General features: G+C 43.0%; 1 protein-coding gene across 1 annotated transcript in view; it reads left to right on the top strand.

Moving 5' to 3' along the window:
* Nucleotides 1–20,358, top strand: part of LOC120032074 (SH3 and PX domain-containing protein 2B-like) — an 86,850-nt gene extending 66,492 nt beyond the window's left edge. The window contains exons 10-14 of the mRNA XM_038978023.1: nt 6,649–6,766; nt 6,938–7,152; nt 15,166–15,212; nt 15,374–15,499; nt 15,687–20,358. Coding sequence (XP_038833951.1) covers nt 6,649–6,766; nt 6,938–7,152; nt 15,166–15,212; nt 15,374–15,499; nt 15,687–17,345 — 2,165 coding nt within the window. The 3' untranslated portion in view covers nt 17,346–20,358. The remainder of the gene's footprint in view (nt 1–6,648; nt 6,767–6,937; nt 7,153–15,165; nt 15,213–15,373; nt 15,500–15,686) is intronic.
* The last annotated feature ends 240 nt before the right edge of the window (nt 20,359–20,598 follow it).

Below are 20,598 nucleotides of genomic sequence, written 5' to 3'. Positions count from 1 at the left end.
AACTAAGGGGCCTAGCCCGAACCATGAAAAACAACCCCAGACCATTATTCCTCCACGACCAAACTTTACAGTTGGAACTATGCATTGGGCAGGTAGCGTTCTCCTGGCATACGCCAAACCCAGATTTTTCCGTCGGACTGCCAGATGGTGAAGCTTGATTCATAATTTCCACTGCTCCAGAGTCCAATGGCAGCAAGCTTTACACCACGCCAGCGGACTCTTGGCATTGCGCAGGGTGATCTTAGGCTTGTGTGCTGCTGCTTAGCCATGGAAACCCATTTCATGAAGCTCCTGACGAACATTTCTTGTGCTGACGTTGCTTCCAGAGGCAGTTTGGAACTCGGTAGTGAGTGTTTCAACCGAGTACAGACGATTTGAACGCGCTACGCTCTTCAGCACTCGGCGGTCCCATTTTGTGAGCTTGTGTGGCCTACAACTTTGCAGCTGAGCCATTGTTGATCCTAGACATTTCCACTTCACAGAATGGGACATCACTTACAGTGAGGGGGGGCTGCTCTAGCAGGGCAGACATTTGACAAACTGACTTGTTGGAAAGGTGGGATCCTATGATGGTGCCACGTTGAAAGTCACTGAGCACTTCAGTAAGGCCATTCTACTGCCAATGTTTGTCTATGGAGATTGCATGGCTGTGTGCTCAATTCCATACACCTGTTAGCAACGGGTGTGGCTGAAATTGCCAAATTCACTAATTTGAAGGGGTGTCCACATACACTGTATATACAAAGGTATCTTTAATATATTTTCAATTTTCTCTCGTGAGGTAGGATAATGAAAGTTCACAGAAGTAACAAGTAATGGTAGACCTACCAATTAATTATAATGATTTTACTGATGCAAATTCTGTTTATGAATTATGAAGTGATTAAAATTAAACGGAATTACTGCACCTGCATTGGCTACAATGGGAAATCATAATAGTCACAAACCACAGTTGGGTCACCTGCTACTGTCCTCCCTTCCACTGGCATACTGCTGTGTCCAGCTCATAACTGTTTTCTTTGACTTTCTGTTGTTTGGTGGTCAAACCAAGTGTTAAAACTGAGTCTGGAAAACCTCTCCCTCTCTCTCTTCAATTAATATCACCTCTCCCAACTCTTACTGACACCTACCCATGTAACCCCTCTCTTTCCGTTTACTATAACCAGTTTCCTCACCCTCTGAGCACCGACTGACACCGGACGTCCATGGACGTTGAAATTTGGTCAGTCTACTCTGGCCTTGATATTAACGTCCACAGATAGGTTCAGATTTGGTCCAGTCCGGCCCATCATAGACGCATGTTTCACAAGTTTGGATAGCATAGTACAGTACAGTGCTGTTACTACACTGCTCAAAACAATAAAGGGAACACTTAAACAACACAAATGTGCATGTGTCAGCATATGGTCTCACAAGGGGTCTGAGGATCTCATCTCGGTACCTAATGGCAGTCAGGCTACCTCTGGCAAGCACATGGAGGGCTGTGCGGCCCCACAAAGAAATGCCACCCCACACCATGACTGACCCACCGCCAAACCGGTCATGCTGGAGGATGTTGCAGGCAGCCGAACGTTCTCCACGGCGTCTCCAGACTCTGTCACGTCTGTCACATGTGCTCAGTGTGAACCTGCTTTCATCTGTGAAGAGCACAGGGCGCCAGTGGCGAATTTGCCAATCTTGGTGTTCTCTGGAAAATGCCAAACGTCCTGCACGGTGTTGGGCTGTAAGCACAACCCCCACCTGTGGACGTCGGGCCCTCATACCACCCTCATGGAGTCGGTTTCTGACCGTTTGAGCAGACACATGCACATTTGTGGCCTGCTGGAGGTCATTTTGCAGGGCTCTGGCAGTGCTCCTCCTTGCACAAAGGCGGAGGTAGCGGTCCTGCTGCTGGGTTGTTGCCATCCTACGGCCTCCTCCACGTCTCCTTATGTACTGGCCTGTCTCCTGGTAGCTCCTCCATGCTCGGGACACTACGCTGACAGACACAGCAAACCTTCTTGCCACAGCTCGCATTGATGTGCCATCCTGGATGAGCTGCACTACCTGAGCCACTTGTGTGGGTTGTAGACTCCGTCTCATGCTACCACTAGAGTGAAAGCACCGCCAGCATTCAAAAGTGACCAAAACATCAGCCAGGAAGCATAGGAACTGAGAAGTGGTCTGTGGTCACCACCTGCAGAACCACTCCTTTATTGGGGGTGTCTTGCTAATTGCCTATAATTTCCACCTTTTGTCTATTCCATTTGCACAACAGCATGTGAAATTTATTGTCAATCAGTGTTGCTTCCTAAGTGGACAGTTTGATTTCACAGAAGTGTGATTGACTTGGAGTTACATTGTGTTGTTTAAGTGTTCCCTGTATTTTTTTGAGCAGTGTATATTGAACTAAAGGTGCCATCTCGTAGCTTACACCCCATTCTTTCTGCAGACATCTTTGAATCGTAATTTGGAGCAGAAATGTAAGAAAACCTGAGGGAGATTTTACCGTAATCTGTTACCAAAGTTTGCACATGCACAGTTCTTCCACAGAATTAGTTTTTTTGTTAAAAAAAAATTATCGAAATTGTTAAGTAGTCCGTGTGGATATAGTTCTATTGTTAAACTTTTATATCAATGTTTTTTTGTTTGGCATACATTTTAAAGTGAAAAGACAGAGTCAAAGCACAAATATGTTACCGTGCAATTGTCCTGAAGTCCTAATGCTAGCGCAGTTGTAATTCTGTCTCGTTGATGTTTTGTGTTGCATGATGTGTGTTGCATGTTTTCTCACTCTACAAGATAGATCCCGCCCAGGCTCTGTCTACAAGGAAACACTCGCTGAAAGCGTTCAACTGATTACTAGTTTATGATCTGGGGATGGTCTACTAGGGGCTAATACATTACATCCACTAGCAGATAGTGGGAGACTAGGTTCAGAAATTTCATCCGAGAAATGTAAAGAAAGTTGCAGCTTATTTACTGAATTTCTATACAATTGTAAAACTATCAAACGCAATTTGGAGAACAGCCCAAAAACAAACAAAAATGACAACACATTGGTTGCTGCAGCTTCACCTCAGTCGATCTACAAACACGTAGCCTATTAGCTATACAATTAGCCGCTACCCATTAACTCATTAACTCAGCACCGGGATTAAAAACAATAATTTCATACATAGAGGGATCTGTTAGCAGAAAAAGTATTTTATTAACAAACGGTAAACCAATACATTTGCTTTACAGATTTTTATTTTATACAGCTAATTTCCTGCAATTCTACACATATGCAATGTTAATATGATATCTCAGCGAGAGTGACTAACAAAATCAATGGGGGCCCCCTGGAGGTCAGGGCCCCTGGGCACATGGTCGGTAATTCGGCACTGATTACTATGAGTTTAGATAACTGGCTAGACTAATTTACCAATCAAACATTTTTTTACTGTTTTCCATCCAAAATATGCACATTTTCTCACTAGTGGTGTATTCATACAAAACTGACGTGTTGCAAATAAAAATCAGTGCGTGATGTAGTGCACACACAATCAACTTCAGCTTAAGTTTTCATGTACCTAATAAAAGGCCCAATGTGTTTCCATCGCATTTAACTCTACCGATAGTTTTGTCACAAAAACTGTTGCGTTAAATATCAAAAGTACCTATTCGGGTCTTGGTACCTGCACTCTAGCGAACAGCTTGCAGATACAGTACCGGTAGGCTGTGCGGATAGGATAGTCTACATGATGAGATTATTATGGATAAGATCGAGAATGTTTTGATTTGTCAAGACGGTAGTCAAGCATCTATCCTCATGTCACCAAAATAAGACCCTGGACATTTATTGGAAAGGAGCATCAAACTCATACCATGCACTTTCACCACCCTGTGTTCATCATTTATTTAATCTGTAGCCTATAAACAGCATGGTTTCCCGAGGCGTAGTGGGAGGACCACACACCATGTCATTGCGTGACTCCTTATTTACTTCGATGTGATGTTTATTATATCAATATTTGCTCATAAAGGCGTTTCCACCGCCACTTCTCGCATAATTCATTTTACCAACACAAAAATATCCTACCATGTCAAACTAACAAATGTGTCAGCATTTATCAAATTATACTGAGATTTCCTGTTTCATCACAACTGTTTCTTTCGTTGCAAAAAAAAACTGTGGACGAAAACGTGGTTACTGAGTGACATTTATATGAGGTGTACTGTATTTACATATACTTGCACTGTCTAGACTGCCTCATTAGCTACTGTTGTCATCACGTTCAGTTGCATAATTCAACAATTGTGTCATTAGCGGGATACTCTCAAATTTAAAATCTACACGTTTGGCATTAGATTACTGCTTTACATTGTTTGCGAGATCAGACATAGGGCGGTGCCAGAGCGCAGAATAACTGACGAATTTAAACGTAGTAAACGTTGGCAAATAAGCGTCATTAAATTGTTGCCAGCAGCAGTTAGTCACCAACACTCCGGAGAGTATACACCATTAACACACCATTAACACAGCCATATACACCATTAACACAGTCATATACACCATTAACACAATCATTAACACAGCCATATACACCATTAACACAGCCATATACACAACCATTAACACAGCCATATACACAACCATTAACACCATTAACACAGCCTAACCAGCTCTGCTAGGGCGAGTAAAATTATCAGAATGAGGTGTTCTCTCATTTGTGTCTGGAAGTAGCAACAAGCTAGCCAACGTTAGCCAGTTAGCTTGGGTGCTTGACTGTCATTGTGATCAACCCTACTCCTCGGACAGAGCGTCCAGTGTTTTTCCTGTATTAAATTGTAAATTAAACTTAAATTATTCCTTTTTAAATTCCACCAAAAATGAACACCCATCAAAATAAAAGTAATTTTTTTGTAATGTGTCGAGACGATGCGTTATATCCCCGATGTAGCTTTAGCGTTCTTATAAACTCAGCAAAAAAAGAAACGTCCTCACTGTCAACTGCATTTATTTTCAGTAAACTTAACATGTGTAAATATTTGTATGAACATAAGGTTTCACAGACATGTGACTAACAGAAATTAAATAATGTGTCCCTGAACAAAGGGGGGGTCAAAATCAAAAGTAACAGTCAATTTCTGGGGTGGCCACCAGCCGCATTAAATTCTGCAGTGCATCTCCTCTTCATGGACTGCACCATATTTGCCAGTTCTTGCTGTGAGATGTTACCCCACTCTTCCGCCAAGGCACCTGCAACTTCCCGGACATTTCTGGTGGGAATGGCCCTAGCCCTCACCCTCCGATCCAACAGGTCCCAGACGTGCTCAATGGACCCTCCAAATTGATCCCGCTCCAGAGTACAAGCCTCGGTGTAACTCTCATTTTTTCGATGGTAAACGCGAATCTGACCATCGCCCCTGGTGAGACAAAACCGTGACTCGTCAGTGAAGAGCACTTTTTGCCAGTCCTGTCTGGTCCAGCAACGGTGGGTTTGTGCCCATAGGCGACGTTGTTGCCGGTGATGTCTGGTGATGACCTACCTTACAACAGGCCTACAAGCCCTCAGTCCAGGCTCTCTCAGCCTATTGTGGACAGTCTGAGCACAGATGGAGGTATTGTGCGTTCCTGGTGTAACTCGGGCAGTTGTTGCCATCCTGTACCTGTCCCGCAGGTGTGATGTTCGGATGTACCGATCCTGTGCAGATGTTGTTGCACGTGGTCTGCCACTGCGAGGATGATCAGCTGTCCGTCCTGTCTCCCTGTAGCGCTGTCTTAGGCGTTTCACAGTATGGACATGCAATTTATTGCCCTGGCCACATCTGCAGTCCTCATGCCTCATTGCAGCATGCCTAAGGCTTGTTCACGCAGATGAGCAGGGACCCCGGGCATCTTTTTTTTGGTGTTTTTCAGAGTCAGTCGAAAGGCCTCTTTAGTGTCCTAAGTTTTCAGAACTGTGACCTTAATTGCCTACCGTCTGTAAGCTGTTAGTGTCTTAATGACCGTTCCACAGGTGCATGTTCATTAATTGTTTATGGTTCATTGAACAAGCACGGGAAACAGTGTTTAAACCCTTTACAATGAAGATCTGTGAAGTTATTTGGATTTTTACGAATTATCTTTGAAAGCCACGGCCCTGAAAAAGGGACGTTTCTTTTTTTGCTGAGTTTAAATGCAACGGAAAGACAATGGATTCCATTGAGACAATTTCAGCCATTACCTAGGTGTGTTTCTACACCTGCATTACTAGCTGTTTGGGGTTTTAGGCTGGGTTTCTGTACAGCACTTCGAGATATTAGCTGATGTACGAAGGGCTATATAAAATAAACTTGATTGATTGATTGTTTGACAGCTCGTTACAAATATTTCCAGTCATAATATTAAACGGATGAAAAAACGACAGGCACAAGCAAGTGTATGAAAGAGTCGCATGAGTAAAATGAAAGCAATTAATCCAGCAAGATTTAAGTGACAAGTGGATTATTCACCCCTCAAACACAGGAAATACATGGCTGAAAAAGACCGATCATCAGGTAGGCGGGGCATGTGCGTTGCTACATAATGTGCTGTCCCTGCCAAGTTGTTGACGCCATCTGCTTGATTGACGTTCTTTTAAAAGTTAGTATGCAAGATGAAAAAGACATCACCTAATGTCATGTGTTCTTTGCCATTTCCAGAGGAGAAGTACACAGTGATCTACCCTTACGCAGCGCGAGACCAAGACGAGATCGACCTAGAAAGTGGCATGACGGTGGAGGTCATGCAGAAGAACCTTGAGGGCTGGTGGAAGATCAGGTAAAACACAATACCCCAGAAGTGTGTCTGTACACAGTGAATGCATGTTATTTCATTGAGTGTATGAATGTGTGGATCAGAGTTGGTTGCTCGTTTGTACTAAAAAAGGACTTTGTTGTTATCGTTTCTCTCGATTGAAACTGTGAACGTGACCTCTGCTGCCCTCTACAGGTACCAGGGACAGGAGGGCTGGGCCCCGGCGTCCTACTTGAAGAAGGCCGACATCCTGAGCCAGAAGCTGGTGGCAGGGGCAGCGGGCCACTCCAGCACTAACGACCTGGACGGATTCTCCAAGCAGCAGAGTCAACAGAACCAAGCCAAGGAGAGCCGAGGAGACAACAAGGATCAGAAAGACAAGGGCTTCTCCCCCTTTGCCAAGCAGCACAGTGAGTAGGAACTAGGAAATGTAAACTACTAACTAGTTTAACAACTAACAAACAGCTGTAACGCTCTACTTAATGCCTGCAGGTAGGCATTATTAAAATGCATTATAAATCCTATAAGATATAATAAAGCATTATACATGCAGACTTAAGTAAAGTGTTACCAAGACTTCCCATCTGTATGAGGGATGCTTCCTCAGTCTCCTTCCTCAGAGTGGTTTCTCTGCGAGGCTCTCTAAATCAATGCCTGAGTAATGTAAAACATCCCCCTTTTATTCCTACAGTGTGTAAGTAATTGAGGAGCTGAAGGCTTTCCACAACTACACCTCCATTAGTGAGGATGCATTACACATCGAGTTAGAGCCGAAATCCCCAGTCTCCAGATTGAATTAGTCTACGTCGAACACAGTGCTCTCTCTCTCTCCTCCTTTCTCTCTCTCGCTCGCTCTCCTTTCTCGCTCCTTCTTTCTCTCCCTCACTCTCTTTATGGTCTCTCTCGCTCTACTCACTAATCTCTCTCTCGCTCTCTACCAACTGGGCACCAACTGGTTGAACCAATGTTGTTTCAAAGTAAATTGTCAACGTATTGTGACGTGGCTCTGTTGAATTTGCAAAAAGTCCTCAACTGTTGTTTTGAGGGTGACATTTTAAGCACAGGATTATGTCATGGTAACCATTTTTCAACAGACAAACCTTGTAGAAAATATGTGAAATGTTTTCCTTTGAAACAACGTCAGATTTTCAACATTATATCCACTATAATAATAAAACAATTGTCTGGGCGGCACCTCCTACTGGAGAGTTAATCTACAGCTATCCCTTTGGTCTCTCGTCCAGGGATTTAACTGTCACGCTGGTATGAAGAGTCGGGAGACAGACGCAGGAATGCGTAATAAGGTTTTTTATTAAGCCCCAAATTACGGCGTGCCGTGTAAAGGCACGGGGACGAAGACCAAACAAACACGTAACAAAACACAGGGTTGAAACCCAAACAAAAGAGTGAGGAGTACCCTCGAATAAATAACACAAGCGCAGAATGATTTTCACACGGCACGAAAGCCCAAAACACACAGCACAGGTACTCGCACGCACCAACGGACATAGTAACAATAATGGACATCCCCCAATGGAAACCAAATTTCATGACAATAATGACTTTAAAACAATTGGAGTTTAATGGCTGTGATAGGAGAAAAGTGAGGCTGGATCAACAACATTACTCCACAATACTAACCTAAATGACAGAGTGAAAAGAAGCCTGTACAGAATAAAAATATTCCAAAACATGCATCCATTTTGCAATAAGGCACTAAAGTAAAACTGCAAAAAATGGGGCAAAGCAATTCACTTTATGTCCTGAATATAATGTGTTATGTTTTGGGCAAATCCAAAACACAACACTGAGTACCACTCTTTTCAAGCATGGTGGTGGCTGCATCATGTTATAGGTATGCTTGTCATCGGCAAGGACTAGGGAAAGACATGGAATAGAGCTAAGCACAGGCATAATCCTCGCGGAAAACCTGGTTCAGTCTGCTTTCTAACAGACACTGGGAGACAAATTCAACTTTCAGCAGGACAATAACCTAAAACACAAAGCCAAATATACACTGGAGTTGCTTACCAAGACGAAATGGAATGTTACTGAGTGGCCTAATTACAGTTTTGACTTACAGTAAATCGGCTTGAAAATCTTTGGCAAGAAAATGGCTGTCCAGCAATGATCAACAATTTTTTTAATAATAATGTACAAATATTGTAAAATCCAGGTTTGCAAAGCTCTTAGACTTAACCAGAAAGGCTGACAGCTGTAATCACTGCCAAAGGGGATTCTAACAAGTATTCACACCCCTGTCAATACATATGTAAATTAGATATTTCTGTATTTCATTTTTCAATACATTTGCAAACGTTTCTAAAAACATGTTTTCATTATGGGGTATTTTGTGTAGATGGGTAACCCAAAAATATATTATATGTACAGTGCATTCGGAACGTGTTCAGACCCCTTGACTTTTTCCACACTGTTAGACTTATTCTAAAATGGATTAAAACACTTTTTCCCCTCATAAATCTTCAAAATACCCCATAATGACATTGTGTGAATTATTTGCAAATTTACTAAAAATAAAATACTGATATGACATTTACATAAGTATTCAGACCCTTTACTCAGTACTTTGTTGAAGCACCTTTGGCAGCAATTAAAGCCGAGTCTTCTTTGGTACACCTGTATTTGGGGAGTTTCTCCCATTCTTCTCTGCAGATCCTCTCAAGGTCTGTCAGGTTGGATGGGGAGCGTCGCTGCACATCTCCAGAGATGTTCAATCGGGTTTAAATCCGGGCTCTGGCTGGGCCACTCAAGGACATTGAGACTTGTCCCGAAGCCACTCCTGCATTGTCTTGGCTGTGTGCTTAGGGTTATTGTTCTGTTGGAAGGTGAACCTTCACCCCAGTCTAAGATCCTGAGAACTCTGGAGCAGGTTTTCATCAAGGATCTCTGCACTTTGCACCGTTCAGCTTTCCCTCGATCCTGACTAGTCTCCCAGTCCCTGCCACTGAAAAACATCCCCACAGTATGATACTGCCACCACGCTTCACCGTAGGGATTGTGCCAGGTTTCCTCCAGATGTGACACTTGGCATTCAGGCCAATGAGTTCAATCTTGGTTTCATCAGACCAGAGAATCTTGTTTCTCATGGCCTGAGAGTCCTTTAGGTGCCTTTTGGCACACTCCAAGCGGGCCGTTGTGCCTTTTACTGAGGAGTTGCTTCCGTCTGGCCACTCTACCATAAAGGCCTGATTTGTGGAGTACTGTAGAGATGGTTGTCCTTCTGGAAGGTTCTCCCATCTCCACAGAGGAACTCTGGAGCTCTGTCAGAGTGACCATCGGGTTGTTGGTCACCTCCCTGACCAAGGCCTTTCTCCCCCGATTGCTCAGTTTGGCCGGGCGGCCAGCTATAGGAAGTGTCTTGGTGGTTCTAGGAAGTGTCTTGGTGGTTCCAAACTTCTTTCATTTAAGAATGATGGAGGCCACTGTGTTCTTGGGGACCTTCAATGCTGAGAATTTTTTTTTTACCCTTCCCCAGAACCCTTCCCCTCGTCACAATCCTGGCTCGGAGCTCTACGGACAATTCCTTCGATCTCATGGCTTGGGTTTTTGCTCTGATATGCACTGTCAACTGTGGGACCTTATATAGATAGGTGTATGCCTTTCCAAATCATGTCCAATAAATTGAATTTACCACAGGTGGACTCCAATCAAGTTGTAGAAACATCTCAAGGATGATCAATGGAAACAGGATGCACCTGAGCTCAATTTCGAGTCTCATTGCAAAGGATCTGAATACTTATGTAAATAAGGTATTGCAGTTTTTTTATACAAATATTTCTAAAAACCTGTTTTCGCTTTGTCATTATGGGGTTTGGGTGTGTAGATTTTTTTAAATCAATTTTTGATTAAGGTTGTAATGTAACAAGTGGAAAAAGGGAAGGGGTCTGAATACTTTCCGAATGCACTATATTTATACTGAACAAACATATAAATGCACCATGTAAAATGTTGGTCCCATGTTTCATGAGCTGAAATAAAAGATCCCAGAAATGTTCCATACGCACAAAAAGCTTATTTCTCTAAGAATGTTGTGCACAATTTGTTTTACATCCCTGTTGGTGAGCATTTCTCCTTTGCCAAGATAATCCATCCACCTGACCGGTGTGGCACATCAAGAAGCTGATTAAATAGCATGACCATTACCCAGGTGCACCTTGTGCTAGGGACAATAAAAGGCCACTCTAAAATGTGCAGTTGTCACACAACACAATGCGACGGATGTCTCAAGTTGAGGGAACATGCAATTGGCATGCTGACTGCAGGAATGTCCACCAGAGCTGTTGGCAGACAATTGAATGTTGATTTCTCTACCATAAACCGCATCCAACATCTTTTTAGAGAATTTGGCACTACATCCAACCGGCCTCACAACCGCCGACCACGTGTATAGCGTCGTGTGGGCGAGCAGTTTGCTGATGTCAACGTTATGAACAGAGTTCCCCATGGTGGCGGTGGGGTTATGGTATTGGCAGGCATAAGCTACAAACAACAAACACGAATTGCATTTTATTGATGGCAATTTGAATGCACAGAGATACTGTGACAAGATCCTGAGGCCCAATGACGTGCCATTCATTCGCCGCCATCACCTCACGTTTCAGAATGATAATGCACGGCCCCATATCGCAAGGACCTGTACACAGTTCCTGGAGGCTGAAAATGTCCCTGTTCTCCCATGGCCTGCATACTCACCGGACGTGTCACCCTTTGATCATGTTGTTTGGGATTCTTTAGATCAACGTGTTCCAGTTCCCGCCAATATCCAGCAACTTCGCACAGCCATTGAAGAGGAGTGGGACAACATTCCACAGACCACAATCAACAGCCTGATCAACTCTATGCGAAGGAGATGTGTTGCTCTGCATGAGGCAAATGGTGGTCACACTGGATACCGACTGGTTTTCTGATCTACGCCCCTACCTTTTTTTGAAGGTATCTGTGACTAACAGATGCATACATCAATTTCCAGTCATGTAAAATCCATAGATTAGGGCCTAAAAGTAATTTCAATTGACTGATTTCGTTATGAACTGTAATTCAGTAAAATCTTTGAAATTGTTGTATGTTGCATTTATATATTTTTTCAGTATAAAATTCAAGCTGTAACACAACTAAACGTGGAATAAGTTAAGAAGTATGACTACTTTAAGGCACTGTAGGCCTAGGGTTTCAAGCTTTGGTTCAATTCAAATTTAAATCTACAAGTTATTATGTTGGATTCACTCCATTTTAACCAAAAGTTAAGGTTAAAGAAAAGGACTAAATCAAATCAAACTTTCTGTAAAGTGCATTTAAAGTTTGATTTGACTTGATTAACTCAATTTTTCGTTGAGATGGAGACGTTAATCCAACATATCAATTATTAATTTGTAGACAAACTGGATATTGAAGGAGATGTATCTTCTGCTTTAATTTCAGTTTGCCTACAAATTAATAATTGATATGTTGGATTCACTTCTTCATCTTCAAAAATCTAAGTTAAAGAGTTGAACTAAATCAAATAAAGTTTGACTGTCTGAAAACGTAATAACAAATTTGACAACTAAACCAAAAAAATCAAATTGTTTTTCCGTTGGAATTTGGTTGTGCTTTACATCTCCTTTAAACGTTGATATTTGGTTTTGTCGTCAACCATACACTATTTTTAGGCTATTAACTGTATCTGAAATGAATGTGACAGTATGTATTCAATGTTAAAATGAGTAACACACCCATGGCCACATTGAGGTTACTGTAACTATAGATATCTTTATGTAATCATAGGAGATCTTCACAATTGCTGTAATAATCTGTGCAGGATCTCGAACCGCATTGATCACTTGCACTATGTACTTTTAATGTAATCTCAACTGCAATCCAGATCATGTGGTTGTGCTATTAAATTAAGCACAGTGATAACACATTAAGTTGTTGTATAAATAAACAAAATCTGACATTGTATTCCTATTTGAACTGTGTTGTGCTTGTAAATGGTTGAAAAAGCAGTGATAACTAGGGATGACACAATTACCAGTTATGGATGAAGACAGCCATAAAATAAGTCATAGGGAACGAACAGCTGACTGAATACAGGAAAGCCAGGCATTCGTGCGTTTCTGCAATGACATGGACTTTTAACAACGTAATGAAACTTTGTTGCCCCTTGCTGAAACAAGCACGGTGTTGTAGCAAACGATGAATAGAATGGGCTTGGAACCTCTAACCCTGGCAATATGACTGGTAAACCCATGGGTATACACACAATGACTGTCTGGTATTGTGATGCGATAAACTCCATGGTAATGTAGAATGTTCATTCAAATTATCTTAATTAAATGTAGCTCATGCAATGGAATCTTTTTTTGTAATGTCAGTTGAGTTGAATCAACAAATCACAGCACATATTGATGCGTACACTTCCTGCTCTGCGCCTATGGGCAGAGACGAAGAGTCAAAGCAAGAAGTTTTACTCAGCCCAAAATCTGTAAACAAAAATGTGTTTTTTTTGTACGGAGGTCAATGAGAAGGGTTCAAATTTGGTTAACAAATCATTTAATTGCCAATTAGCTACGTGACGCTTATTCGATCGAATGGTTAGGTTGCACTGATATAAAGTGACGCACGTGGCATTTCGGCAACTTAGAAAAAAACGACTTTATATCGCCGTTGTGCCATGTTTTTGCATTGCCATCAGATACTTTCAACATTTTAAAGTAGTCAACTGCTGGGGATTCCTATTTTTATGAACCTTTATTTAACTAGGCAAGTCAATTAAGAACAAATTCTTATTTACAACGAAGACCTAGGAACAGTGGGTAGAACTGCCTTGTTCAGGGGTAGAACAACAGATTTTTACCTTGTCAGCTCGGGGATTCGATCTAGCAACCTTTTGGTTACTGGCCCAACGCTCTAACCACTAGGCTACCTGCCGCCCAACTGAGCTGAGAGCAAATCAGCCAATGATGAAAAATAAAAAATGTAATACTTTAACGTGGAGATAGCCAGAGTGAGTTTACGAACGCATCCTTTGTGTCAGTGCCATTATGTCTGTGACAGCGCCATTGAGGCTAGCTACTCTGATTTCCGAGCACGATCATCTTAGTGTACCAGAGTGCAGAATAACTCATGAATTTACAAACGTGCAACACCCGTTGAATGTGACCGCTGTCGGGCAAAGAAATTAAATTGTTGCCAGCTGCACAGTTAGTCACTAACACTCTAGATAACATAAAAACAGCCTAAGCAACTCTACTAGGGCAAGTAAAATGGTCAGTGAGGTGTTCTCTCACTTGTTTCTGGAAGTAGCTAACAAGCTAGCCAACTTTAGCCAGTTAAAGTGCTTGACTGGTGTTGATGTCAGAATGCTCATCACAACCCTACTCCTTAGCCAGAGCGTCCAGTGTGCTTTCCCGAGAGCGAATCACTCTGAATTTACGAACAACTCAGAGTGCACTCTGACACAATGGAGGGAATTTACAAACGCACCTAAAAAGACCTCTCTATGGCCTGTTGTTCACACGCTTATCTGACCTCTCATTGGCTAGAACGGTCTCCACCTGATCTTGCCTCCTCCCGTCTGCCTTCCATCTTTGAGGACATGTATTTCCATTGTTAGAGCGGTCACTTGACTATCTTGTCAATATAATAATATACCGTCTTTAATAAGGGTACACTCGAAATGGCCACCAGTCCACCCCTTATGCAATCATTGACTTAAAAATGGGGACACCCGTTCTATTCATTCCATTTCTATGGCAGCACATGCAGTCAGGAAAAGTGTGTCTAATATTGTTTTATATTTTTTGCTATTCAAACGGTTATTATGGAAACCCATGACCATTTGCCATGGGTTTCCGTAATTATCATCATCCAAACTTCTATGACGTCACAGCCCTAGTGATAAGACATTTAGATGACAACTAAACCCCCCCAAAAAATCTGGTATTGTTTTTCATTTCGAATTTGGTTGTGCTTTTACATGGTTGAAAGCATAGTGAAAACACATTCAACAAACTTCTGGCTGTCTTTGAGTTGCTGAATAAAGGTTGAAATGTCATAGAGCAACATCTCAACCAAATATTACCAAAATGTCCACGTTGAAATGACGTGGTGTGCCCAGTGGGTAATCTCGATCTCTTTGGGTCTCTTCAATCTGTATGGCAGAAGTTCACCTTTACAGTGTGGTTGAAATTTAAAGGCAATGTTCCCACTTTAGCAGAGACTGCATTCACGGTAAACGCTGCTAATGTCCGCGCAATCATTACCTTTAAATTTAAGAATCTTTTCAGATTGAATAAAGCCCTTTGATTCCCTCTGTCTGGAACTAATATCTCCTCCTATGAGCAGTTGATGTCAATGCAGGCAGTGTTTTGAGACTGATGAGGTGTGCTGTGATAAGGTTTCATCTGCCTTTTCCTCTACAGAACAAGGGGCTAGACAGAGACCACCTCCACGCAGGGATCTCTCCATCGTAAGTACCCCGCTCCAACCAGTTAACCGCACAATGAGACGCCAACAGCACTCATTAACAAAGACATTTGACTAAATGCGTTTTGCTTTGTTTTGTGTTGACCTGCCACAAGTCAAACCTGATACTGACTAACTCTTTCTTTGCACCCTCCCTCCATTTAGCCGAGGGGGCAGAACCTGCCAAAGCCACCCACCCCTCCCCAGGTGGAGGAGGAGTTCTATACCATCGCAGACTTCCAGACCACCATCCCCGACGGCATCAGCTTCCAGGCTGGGGTCAAAGTGGAGGTGAGACTCGTCACATCTCATCACACATTGGTAGATGGTTATTGCTTGAATGTGAACAGCCTACCAAATCCCACCTAGAGAACCGTTTTTGATTGAATGGAAGGGCATTTTAACTGCTTCCCCTCAAAATGCTGTGTATTGATTCCTGATTCCTTGAATTCTCACTCATCCCGTTTCTGTTTTTCAGGTGATAGAGAAGAACTCCAGTGGCTGGTGGTACATTCAGATTGAAGACAAAGAGGGCTGGGCCCCTATCACCTTCATCGACAAATACAAGAAGACCAGCTTGACACCGCGCCCCAACTTCCTTGTACCTCTGCCCAACGACTTGGTCCAGCTGAATCTGGAGGATGGCACTGCTAGCGGTGCGGGGCAAGAGGACAGCTGGTCCAAACCGCTGCCAGAAGAACCCATGGCGGGGAGCGAGTCCGTAGCCCGGCCCAAGCTCAGGGACTGGAAGTCCAGTGCCAGTAAGGCAGCATCTGCTTTCTCCGGTCCCCTACCCCCAGCTCCGTCTGCCCCACTGGCTGAGGAGAAGCCAGCCCTGCCACCCCGCAGGGAGTCCATCAACAAGAGCACGGACATTGAGATTACTGTGGAGAAACCCAGGCCAGACCTATCCAAACCCTTGCCTCTGAAAACCCCTGCCCCGGGGGTCATCATGCCCCTGCTTACCCCCAAAGCTGCCCCCTTCAAGCCAGACAAGCCCCCCGAGCCCAAAAGAGAGGTCACAAACAAACCTCTGCATTTGAAGAATGAGATGGGTCTGGAGTGTGGCCACAAGGTCTCCGCCAAGGAGGTGAAGAAGTTCAACCTGAAACCCGTGGCTAAGCAACCACCCAAGCCCATGCCTGATCCACCGGAGGAGAAACCAGAGACCATCGGCCCTGCACTGTTCATGAAGCCTAAACCCATAGTCCGGCCCAAACCCGTCCCAGCTGCCAAGCCAGAACCGCCAGCTGAGAACAAGCTGGATATCACCAACCTGAGGAGCAAGCTGAAGCCTTCAAAGCCAACTGAACCAGGCTCTGGATCAGCAGAGCCAAGCCAGCAAAACGGCGCTGCTCCCAACAACGGCCCTTGCAACGCTCTCCCCAAGATGCTGCCGCCCAACCTCCCCCCTAATAATGATTTACCCAAGATGCCTCCTGGTAATGTACCCCCCAAGATGCCCCCTCCTAATAATGTTCTCCAAAACATGCCGCGTCTCAACAGCCCCCCTCTCAATGCACTCCCCAAGATGCCCCCGGCCCCCAATGGCAAGGCCAGCGACGAGCCCAAGTTACCCCCCAAGCAGCAAAACGGCCACGGACAAGTGAGCCAGGATGTCCCCAAACCCGCTGCCCCCCCCCCAAAAGAACCTCCAGGGAGGCCAGCCGTCCTCCCTAGGCGACCCCCTCCACCCAAAAAGACCTCGGAGCCATCCAGCCCCACAGAAACCAAAGCTCCCCTGAAAGAGCTCCCAGACACCAAGCCTGCTCCCCCCCAGCTCAGCAGACCACCTCCCCCTAAACCCAAGGCCTTCATGCTGCCCCCGCCTAAAGACAAGGACAAGGGGGAGCCCAAGGCAAAAGTGCCCGTGGCCCCAAAGCCCCTGGTTAAGATTGAGAAACCAGGCCCTCCGAGGGATAAGCTGCCTCTTCTGATCAAGGATCCCAGTAAAGAGGAGCTGTTCTTGGCCGTGGCGGACTTTGAGGGCGACGATCAGATGGGTGGCTTCAAGGAGGGCACCGTGTTCGAGGTGATGGAGCGGAACAGCAGCGGCTGGTGGTTTTGTAAAAATCTAGGAGAAGGGCCAATGAAAGAGGGCTGGATCCCCTCCAATTACCTGACCAAGAAACCCTAGGTACCAGGTTCCGTTGGCCTTTTTAATAAAAAAAATATTACTTATTGTATTTAATTAGCTTTTTATTTATAGGTACCTTTTTAATTGAAATATTTTTGTTAAATTCCATTTGTTTAGCAAGAATGAACCAGCAATGGTTTTTTTGGGATATTGTTTAGTTCTTTTTATCCTCGTTACAAATTACTAAGCATAAAATCCGTAACAAGCAAATGTTCCTCATGTTGTTCACCTTTTGTGCCATATGTTACTCAACAAGCCTATAATGTAATCTTATGATACAGTAAATGTTATCACAAGCTTTGTAATAGAACAACAGATGAATGTCTTTCCAAGCCTTCTATAATATTGTGCCTCAGTATAGTGCTTTAAGCTTAAATATATGCAATTTAGCTAGTTAGTTTCTCAGTATATCAAAAGATGCTTAAGTCTAATGAGTGGAGTCATAACTGACAGTGCAATGCATTTGGAAAATAAATCAGACCATACACCAGAGGAACCAGGGTCCATATTCACAAAGCATCTCAGACGAGGAGTGCTGATTTAAGATCAGTTTTGCCTTTTAGATCATAAATGAATAAGATTACATGGATAGGGGGTACCTGATTCTAGATCAACACTCCTACTCTGAGATGCTTTGTGAATACTGGCTGAGATGATTCACAAGACAAACAGCCAAAACCAGCCCAAGGCAGAAGGCCATAGATACTCAAGATTCCTCAAAGAACACCCCTCCACTAAGGCTGCAATGGAGGTTACAATAGGAGTTCAAGAGGACATTTTGGCTTTCAAGTACTAAAATATTAACACTTCAAGCAAAGTTTTTGACAAGTGCTAATACTAAACATTTAGACAGATCTTTTCAGGTTTGTGAATGTGTTTACTTTTCTTTCAGAACTGCATAATACTGTTGCGGCTGATTTGTGACATGTGCACTTTTCAGATTATTCAGCCTGTTCAGACAGGTCAGGTTTGCAATCTGGATTACCAAACTGGGGGAGCGAGCCTGTCTTTCAACTCACTCTTGAACGTTGTAATAGAATGCACAAGGTGCAATTTTTAAATTAGGCAGTGCATCATCAGTTTTCCTCGTCAGTCATTGCATACCTTAGAGGCATTTATAACTTCTCAGAAATGTCCAGTGAAAAAGCTTGGGAACCCCTGGCTTAATAGACCGATGTAGAGGAAGTACAGAATATACAATTGAAAGCCATAGCCATGTTTTAAACACTCAAATAAGGTTGCTGCAAGACTTTGGGAGCTGCATTGTATACCAGGGTTGGAGTCCAACTCTTTCAGGATGGACTGAATTGACTTCATTGAAATGAAATGGACCCTTTCCCTGGTGTACACGGTACAATAGGTGGAAAACATCCTATTGATTTCATAAACTGTAGGTCTACCATTATCAATACAGCCCCTAAATGAGAGAGAATTGACCTGTGATTTGTGCAATAATAATAATAATAAATACAGCGTTATTGGATCTCATAAAAAGGTGCTCAAATATAAAGTACATAAAGTGTGATAATTATAAAAAACATTTACATTAGTGTTTGACTGGTTTCAAGCACAGACTTAGCAAGAGTTATTTTTATTGTACTTCCAGAATGAAGTAATGTCAGCTGTCACTTTGTGTGTTTACTTTTCACCTCTTGCCAGGCCTGGTTTGCCGTAGTTGGAACTTAATGATGCATTGTTCCTACAGTCGAAGAAACATGCGTTTCCCAAAACACCACGCAGCGAGAACTTTCAGCAAGTGCGTCGTTGGAGCATGTGTCGATACTATTAGGTTCGAAACAAAGATGGCGGATCCTAGAGAAGCGCTTTCTCCATTCGAATTTGACCTTTAATATAATGTCACAATACTGGACGATGGATCAGCTCCTAGAGATATTGCCTATGGCTGCCAAGATCGAGGTGGCTTATTATTATGGTTACCCGTTAATGCATTACATCACAGATTTGGAACATCATTACATATATAGAGGGAAATAGCCTACAATTAGATTAACATGAAATTGTTTGAAATACATAAGCAAATGTAGTGTAGTCATCTTGGTTTTCATTTGAAGCATATTTTGTTACAATTGCAAAGACATTGCCCACTTTGTAGCCTATTTAAAATTATTGGTGGTCACAGAGAGATGGATAAAAATCCATTGATTGTATGTTTAGCGGAGGTCTTCTGTGTATAAAGTGACGTGGAAGGACAAAAGAAGCATGTAACGATGCACTTGGCTTTTCAAGTGGTGTGAGGCAGTCGGTAAATAGGCCTTACAAAGCATTTAAGTGTGACTAGTAACAATGGCTACTACGAAGCTGGGCCATGGTCATGGAGAAAGAGGGTTGGTCTCCTAGGAGACACACTGACAAGGCTGGGAGTGCCTGTAGCTCAGGTTAATTGGAGAATCTCAGAATATGGTTGATCTGATTCTGCTCCTAGTTGCTCTGATATTATGTTTTTCCCGTCCCCTTCAAATCTCCTCATGTTAAAGTACTAGGTCCAATGCTGTGTCAGGTCCCTAACCAGCATTGAAATCATAAATAACTTGGAGTTTTCCATCTTTGGCAGTGTACATAGTACACATAAGTAATGATATTCATGTCAGATTTGTAATGATCAACACTAGTGTCAACTGATGGAGTAAGACCTGACGGTTAGTGGAATGTGAGTGAAACCTAGATTGGGTTAGGGTATGGGTTGGAAAGACATGCATTCAACAGTTTGGTTACTGAAGCATACAGGGATGTGAACACTACAATAAAAAACAGTATGGATTGTGTTATTGCTTTAAGTAATGCTTTACCCTAAACTGGTCAATTTAATTTGAAAATGAATTTATAAAAGAAACTGCTCGTTCTTTATTTGAGATATGTCAGCGGGAAAGGTGTTTATGCTGCATATTGCGCATATCCCATCTTAGTCCTGTAATGTATTCGTTATACTTGTCTATTTCCCCCCCTCAAGGTTCTCTTTCATATTAAGTCAATAAAATTTTTTTTTTAAATGTTACGTGTTATCTTGGTTTTCCTTGGAAATGTTCTTTTATTTTGAGGAAACGGATGCAACCTAGATCGAGAGTTAACCGCTGATAGCAGACACTCCCGTTGATGTTTTGGCCGTGTAACCTGCATTGGGGCTGTCAAATCGGTTGAGCAGCTGCTCTTCATTGTCATGAAGCCACACCCATCCCACTCGCTTTAGAAGTTCAGAGCAAGAAAGTGTAGGCTATATAGAAATGACGCTCAAATT

The sequence above is a fragment of the Salvelinus namaycush genome, chromosome 3, assembly GCF_016432855.1.
Source record: "Salvelinus namaycush isolate Seneca chromosome 3, SaNama_1.0, whole genome shotgun sequence".
In the NCBI taxonomy this organism is placed as follows: Eukaryota; Metazoa; Chordata; class Actinopteri; order Salmoniformes; family Salmonidae; genus Salvelinus; species Salvelinus namaycush.
This window is presented reverse-complemented; position numbering and strand designations above follow the sequence as displayed.